This window comes from Fundulus heteroclitus, chromosome 6 (genome assembly GCF_011125445.2).
Source record: "Fundulus heteroclitus isolate FHET01 chromosome 6, MU-UCD_Fhet_4.1, whole genome shotgun sequence".
In the NCBI taxonomy this organism is placed as follows: Eukaryota; Metazoa; Chordata; class Actinopteri; order Cyprinodontiformes; family Fundulidae; genus Fundulus; species Fundulus heteroclitus.
In genome coordinates this window covers 7,023,322-7,044,427 of record NC_046366.1, presented here as the reverse complement: position 1 = coordinate 7,044,427, position 21,106 = coordinate 7,023,322, and the positions used below count along the sequence as shown (strand labels likewise).

Genomic DNA, 21,106 nt, shown 5'->3' with positions numbered 1-21,106 from the left:
TTTGACTGAGCTATTTAGCTTTGTTCTACCAGAAGATGATCAAGTCGTATGCAGCCGCAAACATGCTTTCCACCCATCAACTCTGACCAGCTTCCTTGGTCCTGCCAAAGGACGTCACCTTGCAGCATGATGCAGCCAACATTGTGCTGCCTTGTAGGGTTGGTGTGTTTAGGATGTGTTCTGCCCCACACGGAGGCCAAAAACTTGCAACACTTTTCAGTTTTTCCTTTGTTATAGGCATACTATGCAACATTTTTCAGTTAATTAATGTGCTCCATACCGTTTTGGATGATTAAATGAGTCATTTCAGGTCAAACAAAGGTTTTCTCGGCCGCCCTGGTGGTCTGTGGGGGAAATACCGTACTTGCAATTGCAGGAGCCCTTGGCCCGTACCCACAGGCTCAGAAGTCTCGTGCATCGCGAGAGTCGGTCTTGCTTTACGGCGAGAACTGCTACATGCCCCCAGTGAAAGGCGTGCTCGTTGCTAGCGCAGTTATCATGGCGGAACCAGCGAGAAAACAGCGAAAGCCCATGTTGGAGCAGGCAAGAAAGAGGAAAAGGGCTCTGGACTGAGAGAGGAGTCGTACACGGGTGAACATAGAAGGCTGCAAGGCTGACGCGGACCTCACGTTTCTGCTGATGCGATTGTAAGTAACATTGGAATGGTTTCTCTCTCTGTGCATGTTCATACCTTCACTGTGTTAGTCATTGTTTGTACTGCCGTTTTTTCTACTTTTCGTTGCGTTCGCCTGTCTGCTAAGCTCAAAACAACCGCGCCTGGCTTGACGGAGAAACCAGAACAGCTGAGCATCTTTACGACAGTGCACTTTTACTTTCGCCCTCTGGGGGGAGCCTCGCTGGAAAATCAACCCTGGTTGCATAGTATACCTTTAAGTAATTTGAAAACAAAGTAATTCTTTTCATCTACATCACAATTAGGAGATGCGTATTTCAGTCCATAACATAAAATGCATTAAAGTTTGTAGTTCTAACATCACACTGTGTAAAAGTTCAAGGACTATGAGTACTTTGGCAAGGCACCGTGTTGGTGCTTCGCAGAGCTACATGTGATACAGATTTGTGTTGCCTAAGTCCCCATATATGCAGAGTTTGTGTCTGTTCCTGCAAACTGATGCTCGGCCTGGTTCCATCGGTTGAGTTTTTTGCCGTCTAGGATCGACCTCTCGCTGCAGATGTGCTTGTGTGAAGCAACGGCTTGAGAACGAGTCTGGTGTTTGCCGGCCCTGCCGTTGGGCGGTACTTCTTGCAGCCTCAGTCTATGGGTCGGATCAGCATGCGAACAGACTTCATGGAGTAGAAACCGCCGCCGTAGTCGGCCCAGAAGATCCCGTCCTGGAATTTGCTGCGGTACACTCCTCCGGTGTACCAGACACCGTTGAGGTTGGCTTGGCCACAAGCGTTGTACCACCAGCCTCCTTTGTGGAAATGGGCACAGTTACCTGTTGATGGGAAACGGAAGGGTTAAGAAGTTAATGAGCAAGTGGGGTTTGTGAAGATTTTACAGAAAGTGAGCTCATGCGCTCCTTTACTGGTGTAGCCTGGGTTTGCGGAGCTTCTGGGGATCAAGACCGTGTTGACTGAGGTCAAGCATGATTGATTCCCAGAGAGTCAGACACAAGTTGGAAAAAAGTCATAAAGTGCTTATTTGCTTTACACCTACAACAAATAATCTCCTTGTCGCCTCGTGAGCTTTGGCATGTTTTCAACACGGGATGAAAAATCACGAGCAGTCATGGATCTGAGTGAGAGATCATTGTTTGTTTTCTAAAGGAAGTGAACGCTTTGCTTAAGGCTTCCTGGGATTCCAGGGGCCGACCCACTGCATTCATGGCCTGTCTGAAAAACACGAGCAGAACTTCAATGCTTCTTTGCCATTTTCCATAACAAACAACCCGGTCTCCATGTTGCATTACGAAAATACAAATTACAACTGAATACTGTGATTTGCACAGCATTTTTAATCAGTATGCATTCAAACTGATTTGAGTTTCAAACATAAATTGTTAACTGGAGTTTATGCTGGAATTTGTTTAAAAGTGTTTGGGAGTAATTTTCCCCACATACCCTATCCACATCTATTTATGATCTGCCTTTAAAACATGGATGGTTTATGACTCATGTGGGCCCATGATGAGGAACAGAACTGTTGCAGTAGTGTTTAACAGGGTAGGAAATGACATTTTCTTTTACTTTTTAAATACTCAGGCTCTTTGGGATACTGTCTGATCTTTTTAGTTCATACAGATGTATTTTACAACAGTTTTTAAGGGTCTAAGCACACAGCTATTTTTCTGATCCATTTTTTTTTCTTGAGTCTTCCTTTGAAACTTAAGCTCAGTGCACACACTGCTACTCAGATGCAAAAATTAAGTATTGTATCACCCACTAACAGGCGGTGCTTTGGCTAAGGGTTTTAACATCTAATTAGTAATTCAAACAGTGAGAAACCTCATGTATTGAACCCATTGAGGAGTCAGTATCAGTAAAATTACGCCCATTCATGGCTATTATCTGTTCTTTCTTTTTATATATATATATATATATATATATATATATATATATATATATATATATATATATATATATATATATATATATATATATATATACTAGTTATATTAGCTATATTAGTGAAGTTTGAATCTACACTATTATTTAGAAATGAAGCCAAACAGAGCAAAGATGGACGACTTTTAAAATTGTGTATATTGAGAAAGTTATATGCACAAAGTTTTAGAACTGGCTAGCTTAACAGTTAGCGGGATAAATGTCACAGATGACTACATTTCATTCGTAAAGTCAGAAACATGATGCCTGATTTGGCAAATATCCAGCAATGGGGCACTATAGTCTTACGAATAGCACAGAATTTGGATGAAACTTGTACATATGCTTTAATTAATGCCTTAATTGTCACTATGGTAATAAATTGCCAAATTGAGTGTGGCTTGTGAACACAAGTGCCTCTCATTTCCCACTATGAGCCCAGATTTTCTGAATATTTGTTGTAAATTAACAATGGACAAACCTGAACCTTTAATTTTTAGCAACTTATGGTCTATTTTGAAGTCACTCTATTTTCCTCCACTCTCCTTAGAAATCCATAACTGACGATAACCCTTGTAACTCTGAATCTCTCTGGAATAGAGCAATTAAATTGTGCATACTTTTTTAATCATAGCTTATCCAGGAAAACGTCTTGATGGAAATAACAGTTAAAGCTATAGTTGGTAATCCTGTTCAGAAACACTTTTGGTAATACTGGCCATAATCATCCATCCATCCTGAAAGTAGTCAATACAAAAAGGAGATTTAAAAAGTCGTTTTCTGTGGGAGCTGCAGGCCTGTAAAAACTCTAACCAATACACGCCCCTCAGTCTGAAGGGCATGGATTTGACAGAGTTTTGTTCCTGCTTTCGTTCCCCTCTGTCCCTTAAGTTCCGGGGGCATCACCTCTAATATTGGTTGTCTTCTAGTGTTTGTGTATCCGGTTAGGTTGGCGGCTAGGTTAGAGGCTAGCTGTTCATTGTAGCTCCACTGCTCTTGCCGTAGACTTTGAACATGGTTGAGAGTCACATCAAGCAAACCGTGTTCATGTTTATGAGAAGAAGAGGAAGGCCTCAGAAGAAAGAAATAAGAGCAGAGTGGATTTAAGAGATGTTTTAGACGTGATCCTCCTGAAGAGCAGAAGAGTGAGGTGATGGTAGTATGTGAGGTATGTGTTGTGTTGCCCTGTGATGGACTGACGACCTGTTGAGGGTATCCCCTGCCTCTCGCCCAATGACTGCTGGAGCTAAGCACCAACCCCTTCTGCATGGATGAGCAAGTATATACAACGGATAGCATGGATTCATAAAGCAATACAAAACTTGTGTTTACTAAGTCATAAGAAACTTCTTAGCACAGAAGAAATTCTTTTATCTACCTTCATTTTACTGTTTCCTCAAATACATGGTGTTTAGTCAAACTAAATAAAACAACAAATTATTTTACTGAGGTTAACAAAATATACTTCTATGCTAACATGTTTCAACTTAAGTCTTGAAAAACATGCCATGTCTTTTGAGAAGATAAAAAAAGTAGACTACAGTTTTCATTGTTACGTAGCATTATTACAAAATAAGAGGTTGTATTTCAAAATGTTGTCTTTCCTTTTAAAGAAGACATTGTAGTGTGACGCACCTGAGAAGGCGTCCTTGTCTCGATCCAGCGTGGTGAACTGTTTGCCGTTGTGGCTGCTGAGGGAATCCCCTGCGTTGCCCTGGTAGGTGCCCAGCCGCAGGCGGTAGCCCTCGCTCTCGGGCTCCAGGTGAAAACTGTTGTACTGTGCGTAGACCTTCTTGTCCATCCAGTCCTCCATCTCCACCAGGAGCTTGTAGTCTCCCTGCCTCCCTAACTTGTAGATAGCTTCCAGGCCGAGCCAGTACTCCCCGTCTATGTTGCCAAAGCCGCTCTGGATCAAAGGGAAATTACAGGGCAGGTTACGGTAAGATCACAGGAAATAATGCGTGTTGTGCTTGAGGAGTTTGCAAACACGGTGGTTATTTGGGAACCTAAAACCTTTTGTGCATGAGTTTGTGGGGTTGTTAGCAGAACAAATTAGAAATTTCTGTTTGATGGTTGTTTTGGTCATGCTTCTGTAATTCAGAAGAACTTCAAAGAACGAAACGTACACAGTGTCAAAAGACTACCACCTTAGCTATAAAATCTACAAGAAAGCCATGCTGTGAAAATGCTCCTAAATGTCTCCAGAATGTTGACACTGGATCATGAAGACTCGGGAACCCACCAGACAGGCTACAGATAAAGAAATAGAGGAGTTTAAAATGCAGATTAAAAGATAATACTCTATGCTTTGGACATCTAATTTAAGATAGTTCACCCCATTATCTGAACATGGTCAGAGGATGGCGCTGCAAACCTACCAGCAAAGAAGTAACTAAGAGGCCCGCAGTAGCTATGGAAGGCATAGCTCCAGACCAACAATGGAAAGATTTATATCAAAGCATCCTTTTCCTTCCACTTCATAATAATGCATGACTTTATGTAATTAAGTTTATGTTTTCTGTCTATCACACTAAATTTCCATTGAAATGTGTTAGATGTTGTGGTTGTGACGTGACAAAATGTGACAAAGGTCAGAATAACAATGCATTTCGTCCATGTCTGGGTCCCAGCCTCAAAAAAACACTCCGCTTGGAAGAAGAGGTTGAGGTTTATGAATGTAGATGAATTGGGAGCCAGCAGATGATGAATGAAATAGGATTTCAGTATGGTTCAGTTTGTGTGTGTGATGTGCGTATGCGTGTGTGTGTGATGGATATGGCCTTGCGGTGGAGTGCCGAGACAATTCAGCGTTGAGGAGAGCAATTTAGCTGCCAGTTAGCCATGCGTGATTCTGGCCAGACTGAATGGAACAGTGGGCTTTTGCAGCTCTCAGCAGTACTGTACTCCTCACTCTCACCGGGTTTCATGAGGGACCTCTGAATGGTATGCTGCGTTGGGCCAAGCAGCCATCTATTTAGGAAGGGCTCCATAGTAGAAGTGGTTTTTGAAAGAAATGCTTGCAAACCAAACGGTGGAACATGCCTTTCTCATTGGACATCTACTGTTTCACGATGGGACTCTCAAAGCACGATAGTTTTACAGTAACAAACAGAACAAGTCTTTAGACCTCAAGATAATTATCTTAGGATTCCAGCTGGTTCCCTTAGAAAGCTCATATGACGCCATTACTATCACATTTTTGTAACAGCCGAGTCTTCTAAGAAAGAAAGGAAGAGAAAAGGAGGGAAGCAGAGTGGAGGAAGTCTCACTGTCATCACCTTGTAGTTATCCCAGTTCCTGAAGAAGTTTACTGATCCATCTCTCCGGCGCTGGATCACTGTCCAACCCCCGTTGTCTATGTCCTGTTCACACCAGGCTTGCACCGGCCTTTCTGCTTCATCTGCTTTGATGAGATACATGCCGCTGGTGCTGTGGCCGGCCTCCTGGGCCTCCTGGCAGTCTCTGAACGGGCCTGAGGAAAAGCATGATAAGAGACAGGGGAGAAGGCAGTGAAGGACCGGATCCAGCTGGAAACTGGACAACAGGACAAACAATCTGACTTTGTGAACTGTAGAGTCATCAGTCTTGTGCAGTAACTTTGTAAATGTTTACATAAAGGCCAAGAGAAAGTACAAAGTAGAGAGGAAAGGAAGTATTCTAGTTCGAGACCCACTTTTAAAAAAAAATTACATCTAAGGGAATAGATGCAAGGGTAATTAGCCTTGAACAGGAATATTCTAGCTTAATTAGCTGTTTCCTTCATACTACCACCAAATAGCTAACGTAATTTAGAAAGTGGGGCTTTAATATAAACTTTCTATAGGAAAAAGAAAAGAACTACCACAAACTGCCAAATAATTAACAATTCATTGCTAACCTCACAGCAATTCTCCTGCTAGCTTGTATTGGCTAAAATGTAGCCCCCACTGCAGTTTCATTTTTATGTCTCTTTTTTTTCAGCATTTTTTTTTAACTCTACATCTTCTAACAACCTAAAATAACACACTTTGTGTTGTTTAGGTTTAAGACACAAGAGAAAGTGCTCAGGGTTTGCAGCTCTCACTCTAATTTACAGGCCTTTTCTCTATTTCTCACTCTGCCCAGATAACACTCACTCCATGTCAGCATGCAAAGCAGAACAGTTTTTCCACAGTGCTGTTTGGAATTGGTCACCCAGAACAAAGTGGATATTTACATACACTGTATAAAAACACACCTTCCCTTTCTGACATTAATTTACACTAAGCTTTATTTTTTAGGTCTGTTAGAATGAAAACTAGTTTTATTTTCCAAATGCCAGAATAATCAGAATTTTCAGTTTCAGAACTCTACATTTTTCTTTTAAAACAATGCTAGTATTGCATGTTAGACCGAATAACTTAGGTCAAATGTTTTAACTACCTTCAACAAGCTCCTATGAATTGTTTACTGGAATTTTGGCCCATCCTTCCTGTTGTTACTGAGTCAGGGTTGTGTAGGCTCCCTTGCTTACATCCGCCTTTTCAGCTCTGTCCAAAAATTTTCTATGGGACAAGACTAATTTATCATTTGGAAGACAACATTTTTTTTTAACATCCTAGCTGATGTCTTTGGACTTTCTTTCCTGATGATGCCATCTATTTTGTGGGGTGCAGTGTGTGGTGCATCCTATGGTTAGGATAGTTAGACCTCCTGTTTCCCTCCAAATTTAACAATGTTTTTGATGGACGCTGCTCCAGTACTACTTAAAAATGTATTGAAACATTAACTTATACACAACAAAGACTGAACACAATGTTGTGTCGCAGTTTCAGTATGCATTCATCCAGCGGAGAATTGTGTAGTGCAGCTCGAAGGGGGAGCCCATCACTGGGCTGTTGATGAGGCGGATAACAGCTAGCGTTAGCTTATGTTGTCCAACTCTGCTAATGTACATTCAGATCTTTCCTGACTTTTCTTTGTTGGTCTCAAACATCTGTGTTGTACTGCAGGCTTAGCACGTAGCACTGTTACGCTCACGGTCTAATTTCAGCATAATTTTGAAAACTTTCATTTTTACGCGCTGGTGAATTAATGGCTTGTTATGCTAATTCAACCTCCCAGGTATGTTCCATATTATTCAGCCTGTTGTGGATGCAATTGAGTTGCCTTATCAGATTAAATGTCAGTTTTTAGTCTTAGATTTTGTGAAATAAAATTCTATATAATTGCGACTTATAACCCTGTGCGACAAACATAAGAATTTATCCACCTCTGCATTGGGTGACAGTATTGATTTGAGGGGTTCAATCTCCGTTCAGTATCTGTTAATATATTATCTATTATGTTGCTGTGTGTTTTTTAAATATAGTGGGTCTGATTCTAGTTTTGGAGTCGCTGTTGTTACATAAACATTGACTCCATCTTTTTGCCAATCAGAGACAGATAGCCTTCTGAAGTGATGTCTTCAAGTCGACTTGCTGCGGTTGGAACCCCAGCAAAACAGGCAGTAGAAATGGTGACGCTTCCATGTAACTGTTTCTAGTGGGAAGGCCTACAAAGTGACATGTACCACGGCAAACTTCTTTAAGTTGGTACTACTGTAAAGGGGCATTATATTTGTTTTTTTTTACCTCTTTAAGACACATTTTTTGACTGATGCGACTTATATTCCAGAGTGACTTATATAAAAATATGGCTTATTAGTAGAATTATTTCCATAGTCCTCATCACTCTGTAGATGGATGACATTTTGGTGTTGCTGCCTCAGTGATACACTATGAATCCACCTTGTCAAGCTGTCTGAATAAAATAAGGATATTTTCCACATCTATGGCAGCAAAGTCTTGTCTTAACTTTGGTCAAAGGACATCTTGCACTTCAATACATTTCAGGAAGACCTCCAGTGTTGGAGATCAAATTCAGATCTGCACCCTTGACAAAACCATTAGTCTCCTAATAAAAATCACTAAGCATTATACAATTTTTTTAATTTTTTTGTGACAATGTTTTTAAGGGAAAATATTTTATTTTGCTTCTTTTTTTAAAAATAAATTGGCATTACTAACATTTGACTTTTTTACTATGCACCCACTCAAACCCCAACCTCACCCAAACTAATCCAAGCTGGCACCTCTGAAGCACTACAGTGTGACTGTATGTGTGAAGGAGCCATTGTGGATTGTACTGTAAAGTTATTTGAGAATACAACAAGACTCAGAGTAGTTAATTTACCACTTACATGCGCCTGCTGTAGATCTACAAAATTGTACTTGAGTTTTTTCTCACTTAAGGTCAAACAACTACAAGCAGATGGATTCATAAAGCTGTGTGCAGTGAGTTTATTTAAGGAAATAGTAACTCCTATGTAATTATTTATTTGTATTACTACACAGCTATAATATGCCCTCTTGCATATTCTCAACATATCAGTACTTTGTGGTGAGCAGGACTCCCATCATGCCTCTCTGGGATTTGTCTCAGACCCACGCAATGGAACAGTGTTGCAAACGCATCATTTGCCAGCGTAGCTGTCCTCAAATCCTTCACACTTTATTTTCCTTGGGAAACGCCAGTACAAGTGTGTCAAAAATGGCCTGTTGATGAGCAAAATCAGACTAGTCCAGCCTGTCTTTGCCTTGGTGAAGGCTTCCTGCGTCAGCTCAAATTGTACAGCCCTTGTGTTTCCATTCTGGTCTGCGTGTTTTCTGTTGAGCATGAAGCAGAGCTCCAGCTGATCCTGCACATTTCTAACCTTTGAAATGAGCCCTCTGGCCCATCTACAGCTGCAGCCTGGGAATGTGAAGGAACTGTTATTGTTGGCCTTTCAAAGTCACGACTGCCCTACATTTTACCATGACACCACTGTCTTGCCTCTGACTGTGAGACCATGTCTAGGAATGGATAAGTTGAAACAGATCGCTTACTCACCCTCTGTGCTGAAGTTTCTCTCAGATTTCTGGACTTCAGGCGTACTGCTGGTGGGAGATGACCCGGAGCGAGCCCCCCTTTCCGGGCCATACCCTCTGGCGTTGCGACTCTGGATCTCATTGGTGAACCGTGGCACGCTGACCGGAATGTTCTCCGGCACCACCTGTACCAACGGAGGTCCCATGGGTGGCTGTTCGTGTCTCCGACTATACATCTGCATGCAGTGCTCTTCTAACGCTCCGATCAGCACTGACTGATTGTTCACAATTGCAGACAGCGCTGCATATTTGGCTTCAAGCTCCTTGTACCGGGAGGTCAACCGCAGCGACTCAGTTGTGGCGTTGAGGATGCGTGTCTCCAGCTGAGCCAGCTCCAGTGAGTTGTCCCTCTTCCTTATGATCTCGTGCAGCAGCTGCATGTAGAGCTGGGTCACTCTGGAGTTCATGTTTCTGCTCTCCTTCCTCAATAGCTTCATCTCATTCACCAGGTTACCGTCCACGTCCACCACAAGCTTCAAGGTTTCCATCTCCCGACGCTGTTTGGACAGAAGGTCTCGCACCGCGGCGACGTCCAGGCGCGTCACTCGGTCTTTGTCAGTGGAATAGCCACGGGCAGCGCAAATGGGACCTGTGATCTTTTGCTCTGGGACTAAGAAGGTGTAGGAGCATTTCTTGTTTTCTTGAGCAGCCTCTGGAGCTCTTCGAATCCTGGACAGGATGGGGTTCCTGGCCAAGGCTTGGGTGTTGCTCCAGAGAGACAAACCCAACAGGAGAGAAAAGCTCCACATGTCGAGTCCCATGATTGCTCCTCTTGCTATCACCAAACAGCCAAAAGATCTATAAAATGAAAAACGATGTACAAGGAATAAGAAATGTGTTTTCTGTATTTCAGCAAATACCCAAACACCAACAACATGCCCTTTTATTGCCAATTTTACAGCCTCTGACTCTCTTTTTCCAGATTAATTTCTACAATATATGTCAAAAACAAATTTGATCCATCTATTTCCTTTGCCAAAATAAAGTTGTGGGGGATCGGTACCTATCTCGTTTGGCTAACAGAGACGTACAAGACAAACAACCCTTCATGCACTTATTTGTGCCTAAGGGCAATTTAATAACTTGAAATGACTTAAAGCATGTTTGAACCATCAGAGAACACAGAATCCTGAGACAAACGCTAAACTTAAGGAGGGAGAGCATGCAAACTCCAGGGAAACTGTTGATTGTTGTTGACATTTCTGCAGATACCGAGACCTCTGCTGAATCTGTAACCTGCTACCGCAAAATGAAAGGCACAAACACACCTTTCTTAATTAAATCATCTTTTGCCCGACATGTCACTGACCAGATTCCCTAAAATTGCAGGTTTCTTCTGCCCATATCGAGTGCTCAACAGCCAAGAGATGGGATAGACCATGGATAGACCATCACAGGGGCATAGACAGACACAGACAGCCATGAATAGGAATTACAGCTAAGGGCAAGGTTCAAGGTGGCCAATTATTCTAAGATGCATGTTTCAGGATTCTGAGAGAAAAATTTGAATATAACCAGGGAAAACCACTGTGCAAACAGCTTGTGTGCTGGAAGACTTTAAATTTAATGTGTTTTAATTATATTTATGTAGCCTTTACAGCCATGGATAATATCCTAACATATCAGCCATGCTTTAAAACAGAACCCAGTTTAGAACTGGTGCTGAACTGATGGTCAAGTATATATATTTTTTAACTGTACTAACTCCTCAGAAAAACAAAAACAGGTTTCCACAAATTTGAATTTAACTGTTTCATAACTGCAGCTCACACATTAGACTTAAAGGAGCTCTCAGGGTCACACAAGATTACATTTATCAAAAAAAATACAACTAAAGGCTTTATATACCACAGATATACCACATACTTCTGAATGCTGCACATCAGCCATTTTTCTTGTTACACTCATCCCTTAATGAATGCACAAGCACACTCAATATAAAAGTTTTTTTTAACTTAATTGCCCAAATTTAAGTGCCCAAAAAGAACCTTTTATGAGAAGAAACATATGAAACTAATGGATCTTTGACAACTGCTGACGTAAAACGTATACATTTAATAGTGTCATTAATAACAATAGTAAATGTTTCTTCTGCATTTAGGTATTGAGAATTTACTACTGTAGCTGGTGCGTGCATGAACCAGCAGTTCTGTTATGCTCTAAGAGGCCAGTTTTACTGCATCATTCGGGTTCAGTTCCCATCATAGAAAAGTTGTTCCACATGTTCAGATTTCTGAGGTAATCATTTTTTGTGGGAGTTTATTCCTCTATTATTATCTTCCATGGGTGCCAGCCATTTCCCCCCTTGCTCTATAACGCTTTTGAAGTTTCTGTTGTTTTATACCTGACTTTTCTGGATATGAATGGAGCTGTCTGTTGCAAACGCCTTTTTGCAAACCAGTCTGAGGAAGGTTTCCTACCAACAATTGACAACTGTTGTATTTTCTGCCTGCTTATGGCCTCCTATAAGGAAATGTGGTTTAATGAGTCCAATGTACTGTTATCTATCAGGAGGATGTCGCACTGTCATTATTTTTGGTATAATCAGGGGCCCCATTTTGCCATACGTCATAAGTCAACTGGCCCAAAATAATAGAAAGAGGGAGCACACGTTCAGATAATATCCATCCATCCATCCATCCATCCATCCATCCATCCATCCATCCATCCATCCATCCATCCATCCATCCATTTTCTAACATGTCTATCCCTTGTGGGGTCGCGAGGGATGCTGGTGCCTATCTCCAGCTGTCAATGGGAGAGAGGCGGGGTACACCCTGGACATGTCGGCAGTCTATCGCAGAGAGAATATGCAAATAAAATTAATTATGAGGTCTGTTTTGTTTGAGAAAAATACTTAACAACAAGAAAACAGACTGAGAAAAGTTAAGGATTTGTAAGTAAAAAATAGTTGGTTTAAAATAACAAAGTGGAGATAGGTAGGGATTATAGTTAAAGTACATTTTTCTTTGGATTTGAAAATCAAGGTCTCAGAGTCTGAAGGAAGAGTGGAGAGGCATAGAATCCACGCTGCTTGAAGTCCAGTGTGAAATTTAAAGCGGTCAGTGATGATTTAGGGTGGTACGTCATCTGCTGGTGTGGGTCCACTGGGTTTTATCAATCCCAACGTGAGAGCAGCCATCTACTAGGACACCTGGGAGCTCTTCATGCTTCCTCCTGCTGAGAAGCTTGATGGAGATCCTGACTTAATCTTCCATCAAGACTTGGTACCTAGCCACACTGCCAAGGGTAGCAATACCTGCTTTAATGACCAAGTGTCACAGAGCTGATGGGCCAGCAGGTTGGACTGAGCTAAACGTCACAGAAAACCTCTGGAGTATTGTCAAAATAAAGATGAGAGACAGCAGATCCAACTATGCAGACAGGCTGAAGTCTGTTATCAAAGCAACCTGGGCTTTCATTACACCTCAGCAGCAACGGAGGACGATCCCCTCCATGCTACGCTGCATCGATGCAGTAATTTATGTAAAAGGAACCCTGACTAAGAACAGTAAGTAATAAAACTTTTCAGTAGGCCCACATTTCTGTACTGAAATGTTTTTATTAAGTTACCGTGAAAACATATACAGTATAATGACTTTCCCCTTAAAGGTAAAGCGGACAATCTTTTTTTTTCAGCTTCAAGTTCCGGTGCTATCACCTTCTCTATCGGTTATCCCACATGCCAATTATTGTGACGTGCTCACGTAACGCCAGTCTATGTTCTCCTTCCTTATTGTGTCCTCTGGCTGCGCATGCGCACTTCTCCTGTTTATGTATCCAGTTAGCTTTGGAGCTCCACTGCTCTCACCGTATACTCTGAAAATGGCTGAGAGTCAAAAAAAACAAACTGTCATTTGTTTATGAGAAGAAGAGGAAGACCTTGGAAGAAAGAAATAAGACCAGAGTGGATTTGGGAGATTTTTTTTCATGTGATCACCCCTGAGGAGCGGACGAGCAGGTAGTTATTCAAAAAGTGACGGTCGTTTCTTACACACATTTCCAGAAAAATTGTCCTCACTCCCTTTAAACTATTTGGTGTTGTTAAAAAAACTGCAGTTTTGTCGATGTTTTGCTTTTTGCTTTAAATTCACTCACTATAATCCTTCTGCAGAAGGAAAGCTGAAGTTCAGAAAGGGCTGTTTGGCATTAATCAAACCGGGCTAAAGCCTGAGGAGTCCTGCTTATTAATGACGCAAAAGAGCATTGAAATAAAAATGTGAAGAGAAGCAGACCTTGACAGATGTCCAGCTAGTCTCACACATTGCGTCCTCCAGACAGTTCTGCCTTCCTCATTCTGCTTGTGGTGGAGCAGTCATTCCACCTAACTCCCACCAATGTGTTATCCTAACTCATATTTTCAATACGTTCCCCCGATGGCTCTTGTTTCATAATGGCCCTGACTACTTCGATATCAGGTGTCCCAGTCCGCGTAAGTGTTGATGTCTGTTTTTAATATTCCTGTAGAGCTCAGCGCTCAGACCTTTCACAAAATTCCATCACCGCCTTTCAGCGTACCTGCACTGGCTTATGTGGAGCGTTATGGAAAGTAATCCTCTGACAGCTTGGATAAAAGATTTCACTTAAACTAAAATATTCCACAGAAGGTTGAATCAACGTGTCAACTATGGAGGGATCTAAAATGTCTTTTTATTGAGCATCAGCTGACAGCCTTTGACAAATTTACGTGGTGTGGAAATGTGTCAGCAGAAGAAATAAACCATTCTGATTGGGCTTAAACAGGCTGATTTTCACCATTTTTCCCTGAGAAAACACAAGAAGAAGGACTTGGTGTGTCAGTAGTATCAATAGTATCAGGTGAAGAGGATTTAATTCAATGTCCCTTTCCAAAATTATCATTAAATAGTACAACAGCATGCTGCAGAGTAGGGGGAGAGCACATATTATGTAAAAGAAAAATAGAAAAGAGAAGGACATTTAACAATAACTGAAGAGAACTGGGAGCACTTAGGAAAAAATCCAATGGGTCTCAACTCATCAGCCGTGAATTCTGCTGGAAAAAAATTACGCGTTTTTTGATTACACCAACTCAAAAACGTCCCAGAGGAGCTGGAGATGCCTGCTGGAGATGTGGCACTGAAGGAGCCCACCATTTTTCATGTTTTTTGGAACTGCCCAATTATTCGAGAGTATTAGGTAGGGATCCATAAACACGTACAAAACGAATTCTCGACTGTTTTTCCCTTCTCTTTTGCAACTGTATATCTTTTTAACACAGTATCAGATGGCCTTAATAATACAGACAAAAAATACTTTACATTTTACAAACAGCAAGCAACAATGGCCATCACCAGAAAATGGCTCAAGAACGAACAACCAACACCTGAGCACTGGATCAACATTATGCAAGAAATACATAAAATGGAAAACGTGTCATCTCAACTAAAATTACAAATGGACTCATTTTATAGAACTTAGGCGAAACCAACTGAATATGTTAAGCCTACAAGACCTGGTTTTATGTAAATTTATTTTGTAAATGAGGATTACTGAAGACGACAATGCTTTGTTACAAAAAGGTACCACCCCCCCCCCCCCCGCCCCATTGTCTTTTTGTCAAATATGTTTTTTTGTTCTAATCTGCAAAAACTGAAGAGTAACCCCATATGTAAAAATGTTTTTGTATTTACATGTGCTTCTTCAATAAAAAGGTATGTTTAAAAAAGCAAAAAGGATCTTAATTTTTAATTAAAGAAGAAAGCTTACCTTTTAAAGCTTTTGACACAAACCAGAACAAAGACAGAAGTTGAGCTCCATGATCTGGAGCTCCACATGGGTGGCTCCCTAATGATGACCCAAACTCAGGCTGAGACAAGTCTAACCAGAAAGCAGTGTGATGGACATGGATGTTGTCACAACACTGTGGGAGCCAGCTGAGGCCGATGCTACATGAGAAAAATCCACATTGGATATTAACCTGAATACCATAGAACCATGACTTCAAATCCTGAGTGATGGTATTGGCCCTCAAAAGAAACCTTGATGTCAGTTTTTTGTTGCTTAAATACGACCTTTCCATCCATCCATGGTTGTAGGGTTAGGGAGGGCTGGTACCTAACCCCAGCAGTCATTGGACAAGAGAATGGGTCCACCCTGGGCCGGTCAGCAGTCCATCACAGAGACACTCAGGACAGACAATGGTGCACACACAGCTAAGGGCAATTTAGCCAGACAAAATTAGCCCAACCATCAAGTTTAAAGGACCGTGGGAGGACGCTGGAGCACCCAGAGAGAGCTCATGTACGTACTTGGAGATCATGTAAAATCCATGAAGAGGAGCCCAAGCTGGGATTCAAACCCGGGACCTTCTTGCCACGGTGCTGGCTCCACCCCCAACGTACAGCCAGAATATGAACTATTTGACTGTGATATAGAGCTAATTAGCACCCAAGCTAAAAACATTAACTGTTCTAGCTCACATCTGTGTCTCATCAGAAACTTGTCAGGAACTCTCAGTATGAACTGAAGAGGATTAGAGGGAACCTCGATGTACCGCTTTTTAATACTTATGTTATGTACCATTTACAACTTAAGTTAATATTTAGATCTCAGTTGAGCTAAATTTAGCCAGCTTCTTTTCCAAGTTTCTAAGACCAGCATCATTTGCTCTTCGACCTGCTCGGTGACCAGGCTGACTATTATAGGCAACACAAGCTAACAAGTTCAATGAAGGGGGTTGTAAAGTGCTGTGTTTATTAAAAAAAAAGTGATGGTAGAATACAATTGTACTATGTTTTAACATGGGTTTAATTAAATTTTATCTGCAAAGCAGCCATGTTAGATTTTGAGGTTGGGGTTGCTCAGAATCCTCCAGCTTTCCCACTTGGAGTTCTGACTTTTCTGGACCCTTCTGAGTAAAACCTTAAGGCATGACAACACTGTAGCCTTCAATCGATCACAAGTAAATTTAATATAATTTTGTATGACATTAAACAGCAAAAAAACATACTCTTGTTTTTAAATCTTTGTCAAAAAGTCTCAGTGGGAGGACAGACCTCTTTGTAAGGCTATAGGTGGAAAACGATTTACTGAGTTAGTGAAACCACAACCATAGAAGAAGCCGAAATAAATCATTCCAAGGCAGACAGAGCAGGGGCTTTAATTCTTTTCTGTGGTCTTATTCTGACATCAAACTGAGCAGAGTCCTGTCCACAGTCAAAGAAACATATCCTGGTGGATTATCTCAAACTGCTGGTCTTGCAGATCGCTGTGTTTGTGTCATTTGTCACAGAAATAATATGTTTGACTGAATGGAAATCTATTTTTGTGTGTTTTTTCTGAAGTTCACTGTTGTGTTGATCTCAAGCCTCTGAGCCAACATAAGTTTTTAATAACAGTATTTTTGCAACAACGCTGTTCCTCTCCTGAAGCCACAGTCTCAGCTCTGCCATGTGGAACAGGCTGTAGTTTGAATTAACCATGAATCATAAACAAAATTAGCACAAACAAAAGTGTGCTCGAAGGAAAATGAGCCATATGTTAGAACTCTGCGACACTCTGCCACTGTCAGACCCCTACTATTTGTAGCAAAGGCCTTTTGGTTTTCCAGTTTTTCTCGCTTAAAAAGTCAAAGCAAAAGTCTGAGAGCCTGGCACGTCTGCGCGAGCCCAGCCGCTCAGCATGAATCTCACAGGCCCCGGTCTGACAGCGGTGACAGTGTTTACATAGAGGCTCCTCAGCCAGGGCTGTAAATCTCATCTGCGGTTATTACCCCCAAGCTTCCCTTCGTTCACAACCTGCGAGACTCCATCAAGTGTAGCACAAAGCAGACGGTCTTTAATTACTTATTTAAAGGTTAATTTCCTGCTTTTTTACCCCCCCCCCCCCCCCCATTCACTGTTCTCTGGGCTGGACACCATCTGCTGACACTCAGAGTGCCTGACAAAAGTATTCACACGCCTCTGTTCTCATTTACAACTGAAAACTTTAACCTTATTTGCTGAGGTTTTTTATGATTGAGAATCTGATGCAGAAAATGATACATGGGTTTCCAAATTGTTTTATATACAAAAGTGTCATTCATTTGAATTTAACCCCCTTTGCACTGGTGCCCCAAAATAAAATCCAAGGCGACCAGTTGCCTTCAGAACTGGTTACTCAACAACCAGCATCACGAAGACCAAGGAACACAGCAGACAGCTCGGGGACAAAAGATGTGGGACAGTTTAAAGCTGAGTTGTGTTAGAAAACTACGTCCCAAGCGATGAACACGTCACAGAGATTTGTTCCGTCCATCGTTTGAAAATGGAAAGATTGGCACGACCCCAACCCCAAGACATGACTGTCCACCTAAACTGAACGCCATGCTGAGGAAAGCGTTAATCAGAAGCGACCAAGAGACGCAAGGTGACTTTGGAGGAGCTGCAGAGATCGACGGCGCAGATGGCTATGATAACTGCACTTTAAAGTTTACCATGTAGAGGGCAATACTCATTGTATGGAGTGTGAAAGAGTCTAAACTATAGAGTTGGCAGCAGGAGACAGGGAAGCGACTCAGAGTCAGCTGGACGATGGATGGCGTTACATACAGGGTCATGTTGAAAGAAAACCTGGCTGCAGGAGGCTTGAATGGCCTATTCAAAGTCCAAACCTAAATACATTTCATAATCAGTGACCAAATTTAAGTATCTGTGTTTACAGATGCTCTCCATTCAGTCTGACTTTGTTCTTGCAACAAAAAAAAAACCTTTGCATCTGCAAAGTTGGTAGAGACAAACTTTCAGCTCTAATTGCAGTGAATTGTGCTTCCAAACGTCTTGGCTCAGGGAAGCTGAAAACAAATGCACGCCTCACTTTTCAGAGTTTCATTTGTAAGACTTTTAAACAGCGTATTGTCTTCGTCACAATTCTGAGCCACTTTGTTTTAGTCTGTCGCATAAAATTCCAAAAGATGCATTGGGGTTTGTCGTTATGATGTGACAAAATGTGAAAAGGTTCAAGTGGTGTGAATACTTTTGCAATGCACCTAATTCACAATCCACTACCAGTCCCGCTTTGTTTTGCGACAGATTTTCCAAGAGCCGATTACTAAAGAGCCAGTGTGCCGGGATGACACCACCTTCTGCTGGGAACCAAGCATAACGTAAACATATTGTTAATTAAAAATCCGCATTTTTCCAGTCTGGTTGTTTTGTGGCTTTTTCTAGGGGCCTGTAGATTTCACAGCACTGTGCCAACCAGCCCACAAGCGCTGGTGCCACTGATTAGGCCCGTCTGCTGAGGAGGCAACATGATACACAAGCTTTCTACGTGCTGAATGTGATTAGGGGCTTCGTGTAAGACTTACATTAGAAAAAAAGAAAAAAAAAGAAAACCTGACCGATGGCACCTACAGAACGGCCCAAATATCCAAAGAGTCCGGCTATGTGGAAATTTGTGAATAACTTCCCAAAAAAGTAAGTAAAAAAAATGAAAACCTTACAGTGATTATATCTTTTGGCTTCATAAAAGAACTCATATGACACTGTAAAACTGTCAGTCATAAACTGAAGGGTTAAAATTGGTAAAACTATGTACAATAAACCTGAAAAAGGAAACAGCGAAAAGGTTATTTCTCCAACAGCTTTTTATTGATTTAACCTCCAAGATCTCACTGTTGTTGCTGGCTGAGGTAAAGTTCACTTTGAGTAGTTTTCAGTCATAAGTTGAATTTTCTGGGGAGAAATGCCCAATAGCTTCAAGCTGAATAAACACTCCACTAATTCTAGCGGCGCTGTTAGAGACGGTGTCTGGATAAAACGTCAGATTTAACACATTCTTCAGACTAATAAGTCGTTCTTTCCACCAGTCAGTGGCATGTGGTGAACTACAGATACAACACAACACAGCTGAGTTGCAAAGAAGAGCCAGAAAGTGACATAAAAAGCCTTTTTATAAACATAAAAAAATAAAAAAAATAACTAGAGGCAAGATCCCACCTGTGTCAGTGAGTTCAGTCTGCGGTGTCTCAGTTGAGTGCCTCCGTCAGGTTCATTCTGCGCCTCCTCGCCTCTCGTTGCTCCGTTTGCCTGCTGCTCCCACTGAGACTGAGGGCCTGCACTGACTTACCACAGCGGCAGGCGCAGTCCACTGCTACGGAGCGGCGGAGGGTGGTCCATGTACAGAAAGCAAGAGGATGATGGAGTGATTTTCCTTGAAGCTTGAGCCGAGCCAGTAGTCTTGGCCCTCCCCTTCTCCTCTGATGTCATGCAAAGTTTAGGAGTTGATGATGGGATGGATGTTTTCACAGCAAATTGGAAGCGGGATGAATCCAACTTGGCCGGTCGGGAAGTGCGTGGCAAGGACACAGGCCCTTCACATCGGTCTGTCATCTGTTAATGCTCAGGTTATACGGCGTACACACTTTGTTACACTCTATCCACGCACTTTCATTTATTGGATTGGGATTTTTAAGTGGTAGATGAAAACAGGGGATTGCCTAATATGTGTGCAAAAATAAACAGTTTGCACTCATGCCCCGTTACTCTGATACCACTAAATACATTCCAGTGTAACCAAAAAGGGCCGCTGTAATTATTACAGTTTACTACTTTTCATTGTGTAATATAATCACAGTACAAATCCAGCTGTTCTCTGAGGCCTCCAGAGGTTTGTTAGAGAACGCCGAGGAACAGACAACATTATGAAGACCAGGGAAACACAGCGGACAGGTCAGAAGTGACGTTGTGGAGAAGTTTAAAATATAGGTAAGCAATATAACAACATTTCAAGCTCGACGATCTCACAGAGCTCTGTTCAGTCCACCATCTGGATACGGAAAGATTATGGCACGACCACAGACCTAACTAGACATGGCTGCTCAACTAAACTAACAGGCTGGTCAAGGAGAGCATTCATCAGAGAACCAGCTAAGAATCCCATTATGACTCTCTCAGATACCCAGAGTTCAGAGCAGGGAACCTCTTGAACGGGCAAGTATTAGTTGTAAACAGTGGTAATAACCAGTAACATTTACTTAAGTAACTTTTTCAACGAAGTGTACTTTTAGGAGTCCGTTTACTGCACTTTACTTTTTACTTTTACTTGAGTAATAGCATTAAGTGTCGCTACTCTTACTTGGGTAAAACTGAACACACCATCTTTGCCCTGCAGCACTGTGGTGGCAGCATCATGCTGTGGGGATGCCTCTCTTCAGCAGGGACAGAGAAGCTGGTCAGAGGTGATGGAAATATCAATAGAGCTAAATACAAGGAAACCCTAGAAGAAAACCCTTCAGAGGCTTCAAAGACTTCTGAGGTCTCTCCCAAACAGACAGCAGATCTACAAGGGAATGGTTTAGACCAGTCCTCAGTTCCAGTCCTCAAGGTCCGCTGTGCTGGAACCTCTAGATGTGTCCCTGGTCCGACGCACCTGAATAAAATAATCAGGTCATTAGCAGGACTCTGGGATTCAGGTGGGTTGGATCAGCGACACATCTAAGAGTTCCAGGACACCTGACCTCCAGGACCGGATTGAGGACCACTGGTTCAGACCATGGCATTTTGGCGTATTAAAATGACCTAATCAAGATCCAGACATAAACCTTTTCTCATATTGGTGGCAAGGCTTGACATTTGACGTTAACAGATGCTCTCCTTCCAATCAGACTGAGC

General features: G+C 41.9%; 1 protein-coding gene across 1 annotated transcript; it reads right to left on the bottom strand.

The window, feature by feature from the left end:
- Positions 1-887: 887 nt before the first annotated feature.
- LOC105925300 (angiopoietin-related protein 1) lies at positions 888-19,641 on the bottom strand. The gene is made up of 5 exons (XM_012861073.3): positions 19,433-19,641; positions 9,457-10,292; positions 5,847-6,040; positions 4,204-4,474; positions 888-1,460 (listed from the first exon to the last, which is right to left on the bottom strand). Exons 2-5 carry the CDS (start codon positions 10,253-10,255, stop codon positions 1,273-1,275), a joined length of 1,452 nt encoding a protein of 483 aa, XP_012716527.2. The 5' UTR covers positions 10,256-10,292; positions 19,433-19,641; the 3' UTR covers positions 888-1,272.
- Positions 19,642-21,106: the final 1,465 nt, after the last annotated feature.